This window comes from Malus sylvestris, chromosome 12 (assembly GCF_916048215.2).
Source record: "Malus sylvestris chromosome 12, drMalSylv7.2, whole genome shotgun sequence".
Classification (NCBI taxonomy): domain Eukaryota; kingdom Viridiplantae; phylum Streptophyta; class Magnoliopsida; order Rosales; family Rosaceae; genus Malus; species Malus sylvestris.
The window spans coordinates 8,847,677-8,862,518 of record NC_062271.1 but is presented as its reverse complement, the minus strand read 5'-3'; the positions used below and the strand labels follow the sequence as shown (position 1 = coordinate 8,862,518).

Here is a 14,842-nt window from a genome sequence, read left to right as displayed (position 1 = left end):
CCCAGAGTAGTACATAAAGTCATAATTTTGGGACACTTTCATACATCCGTTAAGTGTGCTATTAAATTAGCCATTAACTGGTGACGTGGTGCTCACGTGGACAATGATTAGGCACCACATGTCATAGGGGCCCATATAAATATTAAAAAAAAAAATTATGGGGTGTCCCCTACCTCAACCCCGACCCCCTCCCTTCCTTCTTTCCTCTGAACTAAGGCTGGGCACGGGCTGGGCCGGGCCCAAATTTGAAGGAACCGAACCTACCCGTTTTAAAATGTAACAGGGTGGGTTGGGCTGGGTAGAAAGCTTTAGAGTTTTAGAACCAGACCTAACCCGGTTCCTATTACATTTTTTTTCGTCATCACAAAAAAGGATGACGTTGTTCAAGTCGTCTTCCTTAATCATCGAGCTCGTTTCCTCCACGACAACCCAGATGCAGCTCAGACCATTCAAGCCGTCTTCCTTAGTCATTTGGGAAAGAAGAAAAGACGACAAATAAGAACCATAAAAAAACCCAACCAACACAAAATCAGAACCATAAAAAAAGCCCAGAAAAGACAAGTCAAGGAGATAGGAGAAGGCGAGTCAGGGAGAGGAAGAGTGACATGCTCCAAAAGAAACCCACATGCGCAACAACGACGGATAAGTCGACGACCATGAGAGTATATCCGAGTCTTAGATCGTGGCGATGAGGTAGATGATTGAGTCAAGAATGCCGCGGAATAGCCCGAGTTGGACCATATTGGGTGGTCAACGACCGAGATCTGATGATCCAGCGACTTCAGCAAGAGCTTAAGAGTGGTGTAGTCGTGGTGGTTGTGAGATGATGGTTTGGGTGATTGCTGTCGAGAACTCGACACAAGCTCTCAAGTGTGAACTCACATGTGTAATTGAATTTGACGAAGACCCAGATGAGAAAATTGCTAAATAAGCGCAAAAAATGAAGAGAATGGACCCAAATACTAACAGCAATTTACCTATGTTGAACTCGAACACCACCACAACGGTAAGAATTGCCTAGACGGAGTAATGGCTGAGCTACTTGAACGACTCTTTAAGGAAGATGAGCAGCGAGACGATCATCAACGCCAGACCCATCTTCCCCGTGAAGACCATCTTTTGCGGATCAGACTGACCCATCTGAACCGCCCAGCTTAAGACATGTTGCACAGTTCAGCACCAGCCGACGATTCGGTCAAAGACTGATCAGAAAGTGCAGTAGCGGGGAGACCTCGACAGCTCTTGCTCCTCGATGTGGACAAAGCCGAGCTTGGAGTAGCCCTTCTGGACGGAGAGCAAGAGCTTTCTCTTTTCCTAGAAATTGTACTTGAAGGAACCCAATTTGGTTGCCATTTTTAAGGGGAGAGGGAAAGTGGAAAGTATGAGCTCGTGTTTGTTGAACTTGGAGATCCATATACGATTTTATCGTTGGAACTGTGAAGTTTATGAATGGAAAATGGGAAAATGCTGGAGAGTTGATTTAATTAAATAACTGATGGTTCCAGAGACCTTCTTGAGGGCCTCCTAAATTTGGTCCAATTTGGTGGGTTACCTTGTAAATCGAGGGCCATGGCGTCACTTTAATGCACAATACATTATCCTATGCTACAAACGGGCCGGGCCAGGGGCCCATTCTTTCTTATTTTTGGACCTGTCTCGCCCCTTTAATTTCATAGACTTGCCTTGCCCTGCCTCGTTTTGTGTTTCAAATTTTTGGATCCGCCTCATACCCGCCCTAAACCGCATGTACCAGCCCCCGACCCGCGAGTCCAGGATTGTTTGCCCACCCTTACTTTGCACACCTTTTCCGCACACCCACCTTCAATTCCCTCTCCCAAAACCCATCGTCTTCACTACCCCATATTCCCCCTAACCCTTCCTCCGTAAAACGTGCAGGATCTAGAAACCTCCTAGACTTGCGAATATGAACATGATTGCGGTGAGATTGGTGGTCGACGATCTGGGTGGTGCCCGAAACTACACCGTTGCATTTCCATGACGGTCGTTGCTAGGCTGTTAGACAACGCCGAGTTCCTGAGTCGCCAGAGCAACGACGATTTTAATAAATCTAGGGCTTTTTGTCTTCTTAAAACCAAAGTGTGAAGGTTTAAGGTTCAATCGGAGCTCTGTCAACCGCATGGCTAGGTTATGTATCAAAGAAATTGGAGGTTTGGTTTGTTGATTAAGGGATGTGTGGCTATGATTCTTACAAGGGAAGGGCGTAAGGTAGGATAGAATAAAGGTTGGTTGGCTGGGATTGGGGTGGAGGGTGGGGGAAAGAGGTAGGAGATGATGGTTTTGTTTTGTTTTTTTTTTTTTAAATTTCCACGTGGGCCTGTTTTGACACTTGATGCCTAGTCATTGTCCACGTGAGCGCCACGTCACCAGTTAACGGCTGATTTAACAACAAATTTAAGGGATGTATGAAAGTGTCCCAAAATTATGACTTTATGTACCACTCTGGGATAAAAAAAACTTCATGTATTAAATGTTGAAAACCAAAAAACTTCAGGGTAGTAAATTGAAATTAACCTAATTGAAAAAAAAGAAGCGCGTGGATGGTTTTTGCAGGCGAGCGAGTAAGGATAACCCTGAGCTGCCCCGCCACAGCTCCCAAAAAACAAAAACAGAATCAGGAGGAAGCAATCGAAAGCATATAACAGCAAGTCCATTGTAATTTGTATGGTCTCAAACAAATGGCTGCAGGTGTAAAGATAGGAACCGGCTTCCCACCCGTTCCGACTCACCGAGTCACCACCATCATGTCCTCCCTCCTCCCTCCTCCTCCTCACCACACTCTCTTCTACCTCCGCGCCTCCCTGCCCTCCCGCCGCCGCCCACCCTCCCTCTGTCTCCGCTCCCGCTCCCGCCCCCTCCGAGCTTCCTCCGAGTCCCCCCCTGCCTCCCCAGGTCCCCTCAACTCTCTCTCTCTCTCTAGAAGTGCAGTTTTCTGTGTTTGTTTGTGGTTGATTTTTCAATTTGTTAGTTGTAGTTGTGTACAAATTGATGGTTGAGTAAAGATGGAAGTTTATTGGTTTCGTGCACAGAAAATGCAATCGAGAATGTAGTGATAATTGGATCAGGTCCGGCTGGATTCACGGCGGCAATATACGCAGCTCGAGCGAATTTGAAGCCGCTGGTGTTCGAGGGGTACCAATCCGGTCCGGGAGGACAGTTGATGACCACTACTGAAGTTGAGAACTTCCCGGGATTCCCAGAGGGGATTACTGGTCCGGATTTAATGGAGAGGTAAATCGAGCTAGTGAGAAGTATGACTGCGTTTGACTTGATTTGAATTCCCAATTGTCCAATTGTCTGTGTGGGACTAATTAAGGAAGCTGCAATGTCAACTGGAATGGGGATTAAGAAGCTCAGCATTGTTTGTTTGTGTGTTGTGTAGGATGCGGAAACAAGCGGAGCGGTGGGGAGCAGAGTTGTACCAAGAAGATGTTGAGTCTATTGATGTCAAAACTAGACCTTTTACTGTCGAGAGCAGTGAACGTAAGGTGATATATTGTTTTGCACAAGTTCTGTTCTTAGGCATCTGTAACTTTTAAATGCTTGTACAATACTACACTTTTCGCTGATTTTAATTGGCTTCTTTTGAACTTCTTGAGATGGTCTTTCTGCGGTGTCAAAAGTGATACTAATTGCTAGATGAATGTGATTTTCCTAAAAAAAAACTAGATTTAAATTGAATTCGTTTCATCTCACTTACAATTCGAGCTATGAATGCCATTCATTTTCAAGAAGGGACAATGAGCCTAAAATAATTTATGCATGCCTAAAGAAGTATGTTCTTATTCTTCTGAAAAAAAGAAAAGTGTATAAATTTTTTGATAGCATGTTATATATAACATGCATTTAAGGACAGCTTCAAATATGGACAGCTGTGATAGGGATTGGCTGAACAATGCACAGGTTTAGTGATCAAGCTGATAAATCAGCTTGCATATTTTCAGCCAGTCCGCTAGATTGGTTGATAGATAGATAGGATTTATAAGTTCCAAAGTTTTATCAGTATTATTGGATACAGATTTTCATGACTTCATTGATTTCATAACTTGAGCGCCTAGATTCTTTTTTTCTTTGTCTCTAATTTACAATGTGTCAAAATTTTATGATAGCATTTTATATATAACATACATTTAAGGACAGCTTCAAATGTGCACATCTGTGACGGGGATTGGCTGGACAATGCACAGATTTATTGATCAATGGCTGATGGATCAGCTTCCATATTTTCAGCCAGTGCGCTAGATTGATTGGTTGATAGAGAGGATTTATAAGTTCCAAAGTTTTATCAGTATTATTGGATACAACTTTTTGTGACTTTATTGATTTCATAACTTTAGTGCTTAGCTTCTTTTTTTCTTTGTTTCTAATTTACGATGTGTCTCTTTCCACGATGGTAACCTGCACATTTGACTGTGTGCTGAATGATAATCATATGTTCTACTTATTATCTGGTTCTTAATTTTGCATTTTCATTTCAGGTTAAGTGCAACAGTCTAATTTTTGCCACAGGAGCTACTGCAAAACGGCTCAGGATTCCCCGTGAAGATGAATTTTGGAGTAGGGGAATTAGTGCTTGTGCAATTTGTGATGGAGCATCACCATTGTTTAAGGGCCAAGTTCTTGCTGTCGTTGGAGGGGGTGATACAGCTACAGAGGAAGCTTTATACCTCACGAAATATGCTCGTCATATTCATCTACTTGTGCGCAGAGATCAACTAAGGGCTTCTAGAGCAATGCAAGACAGGTTAGTATTAATTAAACTTTTCTTAACATTTATATTCTGATGTTGTTATGGGAAATCATCTATATTCCACTTGTATGGTTGGTCACTGCGAATTACTTAGACATGTGTGCACACCACTAATATATTTAAGTGAGTTGTTTGTTTGTTGTGCTTACTTTCTCATCTAATTACATTTCTTTTCCTCTGTGTCTCGTGTCCGATGGTTGAATATATATTGTAGCAACCATTTGAATAAAATTCTAGTTTTTTCATCCAGGAACATTATATTTGTTCATTTAAATTTAAGCATGGTGGAATTTTTCTTAAATTACATACTCATCAAAATTTTGATTGTCCCTCTACTTCCATATGCACATTGGTACTTTTCGCAAGAAAAGAAATGTGTTGACTAATTAGTGAGTGTACTGTAGTTTACCATCTCAAGTGCTATCTGTCTGATGATAAAATGCCTGTGATAGATCTAATCAGTTGAGGTAGTTTCTAGTAGTTTTGGAAAAGGCCTGAAGATTGGTTTATGAAAGTCATTTATTCTTGTTATAAGCTTCTTTCTTCTGTTTCCGTCAAGCTTGTTTACATCTATTTTCTTTTTGATTTAGAAAATAATTCATGTTAGAACAGAGCTGCTTTTTTGTTCAGGACTGGAAAAGAAATGCTTTATACCTTAAGATAATTTTCAATGATTCATGTCGAAAATTTTCCATTGTAGCTGTGTATTATCTACACAATGCCAATATTTTATAGCTCAGCCGCAATGGGATGCACAGTTATTAGCAGTAGCATGTTCATTGTTCTTTTAAGTCATTCCTTAATTGCTTAGCCGTGGACAAAAGTTCATCTCAGGATACTTATTTTTGTTTTGTAGATTCTGATTGGCTGGCTTGATGGTGCTGGAATTAACACTAATGTATGTGTGAGTTTTCAACTCCCTAAATGTTTGTTTAACAGGTTGCTTATCGCGAATGTTTCAGAGTGTACAACAACCCAAATATCACCTTGCACTTCAACACAGAGGCTGTGGACATCATTAGCAATACGAAGGGGCAGATGTCTGGAATTTTAATTCGAAAACTTGATAGTGGGGAGAAATCCGTGATTGAAGCAAAAGGGTTATTTTATGGTATCGGTCATTCGCCAAATAGCCAGTTGTTGGAAGGCCAAGTTGAACTTGACAGCTCTGGCTATGTCTTAGTAGAGGAGGGCACTGCAAAAACTTCAGTTGAAGGTGTATTCGCTGCTGGAGATGTACAGGTAATCCGACCAAAACTTAACCTTTTTATTTTGATACGGTTTATAAAATCGCTCTGGACCTTTCAGGACCTATGTTTTCTGTATGCCTCACTTTAGGCTGCAGCCTCATTGTACATACAGATATTGTACTTTTAAGGTCAATGATGACAAACTGAAATCAGTATATATAACTTGGTTGTTGGATATACTGAAGAATTTAGTAGAACTTGTAGGATCAATCGGGAAATATGCTATAACTTGACTGAAACTGGTGCGGCTACAATGTGCTTTAACTTTTAGTGTGTATGCTATAATTTTGATAGCATGAAATTCATGAAGAAACATAGTGATTGAGTTTCACCAGAAACTCTATATGTAGGCTATTATATTCATTTTAGAATTATGACCAGCATCATGAAAGGTGATGCCTACCTATTATGTTCTTTAACAACAAAAAAGTTATGAATTATTAAGTGCATCAGATAGGCGTGTTTGAAAGGGTGTTTTTTCTCCATTGGGTTCTTTTGTGCTGCATTACATCTACTGTACATGCTTGGCATGAAGCAATTATATAGCTATTCAAATTGAAACCCGCGTTCTGCAGTCCAAGAAAAGAAATAAAAAGAAAGATGAAACCTGTTTTTATCACCCAAATTTGTTATACATTTGCAAAACTCATCAATTATACAATTTGTAATCCCTTGTCATGTACCTCAATAGGACCATGAATGGAGGCAAGCCGTAACAGCGGCAGGATCTGGATGCATTGCCGCTTTATCAGTTGAGAGATATCTTGTGGGCAAAGATCTCATTATTGAGTTTCACCAGGTATAACTTGTATTGAAGTTTAACTTTATCTTTTCTATGTTTTATCTGCTGGATGATGTTACTGTGTTCAGAGGTATATATATGACACTCATACTATTAGACCTGTCATTGCTTAATGTCGTCTGGTTGTAATATAAATTTCTGATTAAACATCATCATTTTCATTTAAATTATTGTATGGTTAAAAAGTCCACTGCACAATTCCATGTCTACTTAATTTCTTCCACCATTGTTTTTAGCAATTATACATATATTACTGAAAGTAATTGTGACATTATCTCCCAAAATAAAGATTGACTAAAACTGTGTTGCTTTTATTTTTTCCTGCTGAGGAATTAATCCAATAACTCTTTGTTTTCTTGGCAAATTCAATTGTAACAGTCTTTGATATCACTGTTCATGAAAACCATCATTCTCATCTATTTACATTTGACAGCCCGTTACTGAAGAGGCTAAGAAGGAACCCTCAAGCAGGGATGTTCAAGAAGGGTTTGACATTACTCTTACAAAGCACCGTGGCCAGGCATGTGATCTTTTGCCTATTTGCTAGCATGATCTGACGAGTTCACATATTATTTATTTATGATAGAACTTTTAGTAGTTATATTCCGAGTTCAAGTTGTAATAACTTTTCTTGTCTTTGCATTTCAGTATGCCCTACGAAAATTGTATCATGAAAGTCCAAGGCTTATATGTGTATTATATACAGCACCAACATGTGGCCCATGTAGGACTTTGAAGCCAATTCTTAGTAAGGTAAGTTCTGTGGTTCAGTTCTTGGTGGTGCACGTTTACTTGGGAAAGAGAAGTTTGTCTGCCTTTTAACATTTTCAGTGACAGCATGTCTATCATTGATTCACCAAATATTTCACTAATCGAGGATGTGCTTTACTTTGTCTAATGTCAGGTGATAGATGAATTCGACCATAATGTACATTTTGTTGAAATTGATATTGAGGAAGATCCGGAAGTAGCAGAAGCAGCTGGAATCATGGGTACACCATGTGTTCAGTTCTTCAAAAATAAGGAAATGATCAGGTTGGTCAAAAGTTTTGTTCATGCATGCATATTGTTGTATGCTCTTCTTGTTTAGGCCATGGAGTTCTTGCTACCTACCATTGCTTTAATTTTCTTATAGCTTGCATAAACTGATTTCTTATTTCCTTTAGTGATTTTTCGGTTGTATGAGGTATGAAGTGTTTTATATGCCTATCTTCTTTTATTTTGCTTTAATCCCGAGATTTGGAACATTTGAAATTGAGAATTTCTGTTTAGAGGAAAGGAATGACTGTTACCTGTGCTAGGTGAGGTGACAGCTTATGTTCAGTCCTTTCTCAATATTCATGTTGCCACATATAACTTGCATCTACATGGTTTCTGGATGTTCGTGACCCTAATTGTTTGATGCTTGTTTGTAGGACTGTATCGGGGGTCAAAATGAAGAGCGAGTATAGACAATTTATTCTAGCAAATAAATGAGAAGGTTCAAGATTCTAGTTTGCCTGATGTCCTCATTTTGTGGTTCAATTTTGTTCTTCCCAAACAGGCTAGTTGAGCAAGGCCTTCATTTTACACAATATTGTAGCTTGTATTGATCAACTACATTGTAGATTACCATACATGCAGAGTTGCCAATGCATCGTTACGGAATTTGATTTTCCGATCTTGTATTTCCATCCATTGGAATCTTAGTAGGGTTTAGCATCTTTTACATTACGAAGTATGAACTCACAAGTCCCATCTTTCAATTTCTCAATGCGAAATTGCTCTTTTGGCTAATATTTCTTTTCTTATAGTTCACAATGAGAAATTAATAAACCTTCATTTTAATTTGTTCACCCTTATTCTTATACAAAGAGAGTTAACAAAAAGCGAAGAAAAAAAAGCAAAGTGATTCTCACCGTTGTCTCCTCATACTCTCCTCATCTTTCTTTATTGTTTGGAATCTTGAACTGGATAAATCGAATAAGAATCAAGAGACTGGAACAAGAGAATGAGTGAACGAGAAAGTGGCAATGTGAAAATCACTAGCCGAAAGAAAAAGATGTCAATCACACTATGGAAGTGGTGATCCAAGACCCTCTTGAGAAGATAATGGATGAAGAGTTGTGTGTCTCTTGGAATAGGAGACAAATTGCTCCTTCTTCAATGAGCCTCTCTTGGAATGGTGTTGGAAGGTTGCTTTTGCAAAGAGTTTGTGTATAGACAATGAGGCTCTCTCCTTGTACTTGAGCAACAAGTAAAAGATGACTTTGACACAAAGTAACAAGCATGCCAAAGCAGCCAAATCCCACCATTTGGAAACCTCAGGGTTTATCCCATACAAGTGAAGGAGTACATCCTCACCTTTCAGCTTTGGATCTCCAACCACTAGAGGGTCAAATTCCAGCCCAATCATGTCATTCTTGTACTGACCCTGTAGTTGAGATGCATTTGGAAAGGATTTAGATTTTGCTAAGGTTAACTCATGCACGCGTGAGCAATTTCTGATTGTTAATTACACGCATGAACAGTCAGGAACCATTCATGTGCACTACTGACCATAGCATCTCGGAAATATTTAGTACTTCGTAACTGTATTGACCATGCTGCATAGCTGAGGTATGACATAGGATATCGCCAAAAGATTTTTGGTAGGTCAACCATCATCCGGGAAAGAAGAGATGGCATCATCATGAATACCTATGTGTACAAAAAAAATATTAGAAAATAATTGATATCTCTAGCATTACTTGACGGAAAAATTAATTTCTCTAGCATTATCCAAAACTTGTTATGATTTTAACTGGGATAAATGAATCGAGGTATGGCTTACAGTTATGCCGGCTGCAACTCCTATGGCCATCAAGAGGTTGGGAACCAGTGCTGCCGTAATTAAAGCGGTTCCTTCTGTGACAGCAATGCAGCATAAGAGATTGATGCAAAAATACAAGTAATGAGAGAATCCTGTGTGAAATTTGACCATGTGGTATAGTATTGTTCCAGAAGAGAAAGCCATGCCAACCACGAAAGGGAGTGAGGAGAGGAAGTTGGAGAGCACAAACAAAGCTTCCCCATAATGCCCGCCAAGTCTTTCCTGCCTAAATACTTGCATGGGATTTTAAAAAGACGGGATTAAATTTTATTGGGTAATGTTTTCTAACCAGACTTATGTTGTCACAGAGTAGAACTGATCGCATTATTACTGTTTCTGATTCACAGTCTAACAACATTTCACAATTAACATTACTAGTTTCGATAAGAATTCATCGGTCTTTACCTTTAGTTCTTCAATAACGAAGGGTATGCCTCCAATAGACAAGCAGATCATTAAACCATCACACTTTCCTCTTGCAATAATTGCTTGATTGTTCGTTCCAATGTGGAAAAAGAAAGAGCCAGCACTCACTGCAATTAGTATGTAGAACACACTCCTTAACCAATAGTACCCAATATCTCTAGACATGTTTATTGAAGATCGACTGATCAATGTGCATAGCTGCTTCCACCAGATGGCACTACTTCCTTTGTTTGATTTTTCTGCCGGTTTTTCCTGCGATGTTAAGAGTGGTTAGACATGGTCAGGAACTAGTATATATGAGTAATAATATAAAAGACGAAATGCACGTTCCTACAGTCTTTCAGTAATTAACTTCCACATATTCTGCTTAACAGGTATGCCGTTCTTCTATTTAGTTTGAATTAAGTACTGCATACAGTGAGCAAGATTTCTCAGATCCTTTTTCTTGCATCTGTTGATAATGCGGACGACTTGTACGCATTGATTAGCTTTCCCTTGATCTCATCTATTGTCAGGTTGTTTTGCGAAATTAAAGAATCTGTAGATGCCTGCCAAGAAAATAACAAAAGCATTTTAACTCACGAAAAATTAAACCTTTTTATAGAAAAAGAAAGAAAAGGGTGCACATACATAATTAATCCTTTGAGATAGCATAAGAGCTGCTAGAACTTTGTCAAAGTCTGAACTAATGCATCGAAGGAAGTGTTCTGGAGGATTTTTTCGTGTTGGGCAAGGAAATCCGGCATCAGCGAAGAACTGAAGTATAAGAATGTAAAACCATTAGCAAGCAATCATTCTAAGGCTGAGAATGTATTAGTGTACATGTCGATCAATATCTTACAAAGGAAATACAGGGTTAAGAATACGGCCATATGTTTTGCTTCTCCTATGTAATCAATATATTTACCTTTACAGCCATCTTTGCTTCTCCAAAATAAACAGTTTCACCTCCTTCTAAGAGGAGCAGGTCGTCGAAGAGATTGAAGACATCGATACTAGGTTGGTGAATTGAGCAAATGACTATTCTTCCATCACGAGAAATGTTTCTCAGTGCTCATATCACAAAGAAAGAGGAAGCACTGTCGAGGCCGCTGGTGGGTTCATCAAGCAGCAACACGTGAGGTTGTGTAAGTACTTCAATACATATGCTGAGTCTCCTCTTTTCTCCGTTACTTATGCCTCTCAAATGCCAGTTTCCGATGTTACTTCCAGCGCAATCTTGAAGCCCCATTTTTGTGATAGTGTTTTCTACCACCTCATTCTTCTCCTCTTTGGTCATTTTACAAGGAAGCCTTATATGAGCTGAATATGTTAGGGTTTCTCTGACTGTGAGTGATCCCAGGAAAAAGTCCTCTTGAGTTACATATGATTGAAATATTGCAGGCATACAAAAATTAACACACATTATTTGGGTCTTTAATTCATATAATTATAAGAACAAAACTCGCAGGTCATATGTTCATTTGAAGGATGTCCTAAAGTTACACTTACAATATCTGTGCAGTGTCTGCTTCTTTTGTTCCCATTCAGTACAACATCCCTAGACATTTTGACATTTGCAGGAAGCCTCCCTGATAATATCCAAGGGAAACATTACATGCATATGAGGAAATTTTTACCAGAATATTACAATCAGTTCAAACTTCTGGGCATAATTAATTATCAGTAAGGATTAAGAGCAGACCTGACCGGGCTTAAAAATTGTGCTTGATGCCCAGTTAATAGAGTTGGGTCAGCCTAGTGTACTGACAAATTCGGTTAGACCGGATCACCAATGATGATCCACGAAGTTTTGTTTTAGCTTATTCATTAAAATGTCTCTTAATTAACGTTGGTCAATTTTAATTATTGCTAACATGACACGAACAAACCAATTATTTTAGCAGAATATATGTCACCTAAGTGTCATGTTTGCGAAAAATATAACAAAAAGAAAAAAAAAATCTATTTTAGAGTAAATTATTGAAGTATAAAATATACTATTTTGACAAAAAAAAAAGTATAAAATATAATATGTTTCAAATAATTTTTTTTAAATCCCCATAATTTAAATATTATATGTATTACATTTTCCAGTTGATTAATTAGTTAATGTTTATTTGGTTTAGTTGTGTGCTTATAGTAAATATCAAATGGAAATTGTTCAAAATTGATTTCGCACCCCTCCATTCACACTTTTTGTTTATTAATGATTTTTAGAATTTGAAATAGAATAAATTAAAAATGATGCACAAAAAAGAGAAAAATGTAAAAATATCATTTCCCATGATTCTACGGGAATTGCACAAAAGAAGATGATCTGGTCTCAACGTAAGAGATGATGCATCATAGTAGGCATGAGGGATGATCTATTGGACCATTAATATAGCAATATTAACAAAGTTTGCACATTTATCCGGTTCCTCAACTGTCTATCCCAAACCATGCTCTAATGAATTCTGATGTTGGCAGACATTTACAGTCCAATTACTGTAACTAATAATTGTTCACGCAGTTTGCACATGTTGATGCATGCTTTAAGGGGATCCACAAAATATCGCACATAACACAATGCCACACAAAGTGGTACACTATCTGGTATGATGTAAAAAATGGTGTATTGATTCGTATTTCGGTCAAATGAAAAAGCCTCTCCAATAATGAACTTATTTACATGATTTTAATCTAATTTGAGTTATAAAGAAGAAAATTCAAACTTGATTGCTAAGAGGGGCACATTGCCTTAGTTAACTTGTGTAGTACATGTCAGGAAAACTTGTAATATATTTTTTTTATTCAAGTGATTTTTTAGTTTAATTTATGATACAAGGAAGAAAATTCAAACTTGGATGTAGAGACCGGGCACATTGCCTTAGTCAACTAGTGTAGCACATGTCAAAAAAACTGGTAATGATTTTGATACAAAGGTTTGTTTATGTTAAATTTGACTTTGGATAAATGAAAACAATATCAATATAAACATTATTAGTTTGGATTCCATGCAAAAACATCGATTACTCAAGATTTTTAGATTACTCATGAAGATCATAAATGGCCATGGTTTAGTATTATTTCTGTTTAACCCAACTGATTGATGTTGAATTAATAATAATTTCTTAGTTCTCTTTTATTTATTTATTTTTCTTCCTGAAGCAGAAGCTCAAACAAGCATTTTAACCTATAAGACGAGGGTGTTTTGAAGGGAACGACTAGACAAGTCAAACACCATAACGTATGTGCATGTGTAGCCGAATAATAACATTCATTTTACGATAAAACAATATCTTCGGGTTCTGTCATCGAGATAGAGAGAGGAGATGTATGAATATATATACCAGCCAAGGCATCAAGTACGGTTGATTTTCCAGAGCCTGAAGGACCCATGAGTGCCATCATCCGGTCAGGTTCAGCGTAGCCACTAATCCCATTTAGCAACTTTCTCGACGTTGCACCATTTTTCAAGTTCGCCACCACCGCCACCGTTATGTCCTCCCACACCAAATACTTCCCTGCACCTGCACCTGCACCTCCAGCTGATCTATTATTATTATTCTCTGTCGACCTCTCTGCCATTTTTACACAGTTGTGCTCAATGCTCACTGCAAACTCTAGAAATACTCTTCTCACATTTATAAGCACTACCCTAGCCTTAGCGACAACCGAAACACGTTCTCTCATAAAGTAGGATGCTTAAGAACATGGGTATGGATGGTATACGGTAGTTTAGCTTACGTTTTCTTTTATCTTGATCATATTTTTAATTTACTCAAATAGTTAAGGTTTCATCATAAGATTATTCATAGGCAATATATACGGAGAGTAGTCCGTAAAGAGTAATGGTATACTTATCACATATTTGTACCATCATTTGTATCTTTTCTCTAATAGAGTTAGGGCCCAGCAAAATATGTGAGTCTCATTTCTATTAGAAAGGTGGTACAAATGATGATACAAATATGTAGTAAGGGTAGCATTTTTGGTTCAGAAATTTGTAGTAGCCCTTACAAAATTTGGTAAACTTATGATACATCTTTCATTTACACGAAATGACTAGGTCACTTAGTACTACAGTCCAATGATATTCCTCTTTACTTGTATTTGAGAGGCATTTGGGTCAAATTTCGTAGATGACGAATTCGATACCAAATTAGATTGCACATCGTGTGGCTTAGCCGAACTCCCCCTACTCTTAATGTAACATATATCGTTGTACTAAGTAAAATGACTAGAATAGTCATGAATTGAGGAAGAGAAATAAGGAAAGGGGATATTAGGGTTACATATTTTAAGGTGGGACCCACACTACTCTCAATTTTTCCATGCGGTAATGAACATTAGAAAGTTATAAAATAGAATGATTCTGATACCGCATATTTTAGTAAACACATGAAAGTTAGGAATCAAATTAATTTCAATTTTCTATTCTTTTCAAGTAAATATGTCGGTTGTTTGACAATCATTTTCTTTTCACTTTTTATTTTTTATTTTTTTTATATTATTGTAAACACGGGAATTCCTGCGATGAATGAGATAAGAACACGTGTACAAAATAATATTTTGTATTAATGATTTAGGGGTTACAATCTCTTCTACAAATTTAGCCTCTGATTCTATCTTTGTAATGGGTAGATTTGATGTTGTTAATCCAAAGGGCCGTCGGGGCTTGATCTTTAGGATAAACGGATGATGAATGATGAACACTTTCTTCAAGGGCCGTCGGGGCTCGATCTTGAATTTGTGGAAGTTTCTTCAAGGGCTGTTGGGGC

At 38.1% G+C, this 14,842-nt stretch overlaps 1 protein-coding gene and 1 pseudogene across 1 annotated transcript; one reads left to right on the top strand and one right to left on the bottom strand.

Moving 5' to 3' along the window:
- Positions 1–2,650: 2,650 nt before the first annotated feature.
- LOC126592528 (NADPH-dependent thioredoxin reductase 3) lies at positions 2,651–8,596 on the top strand. The gene is made up of 10 exons (XM_050258233.1): positions 2,651–2,910; positions 3,048–3,249; positions 3,401–3,506; positions 4,497–4,762; positions 5,731–6,010; positions 6,710–6,817; positions 7,254–7,340; positions 7,469–7,573; positions 7,725–7,855; positions 8,236–8,596. The coding sequence occupies exons 1-10, from the start codon at positions 2,697–2,699 to the stop codon at positions 8,294–8,296; spliced, it is 1,560 nt and encodes a 519-aa protein (XP_050114190.1). The 5' UTR covers positions 2,651–2,696; the 3' UTR covers positions 8,297–8,596.
- A 104-nt stretch (positions 8,597–8,700) lies between these two features.
- Positions 8,701–13,649, bottom strand: LOC126592531 (ABC transporter G family member 15-like; annotated as a pseudogene).
- Positions 13,650–14,842: the final 1,193 nt, after the last annotated feature.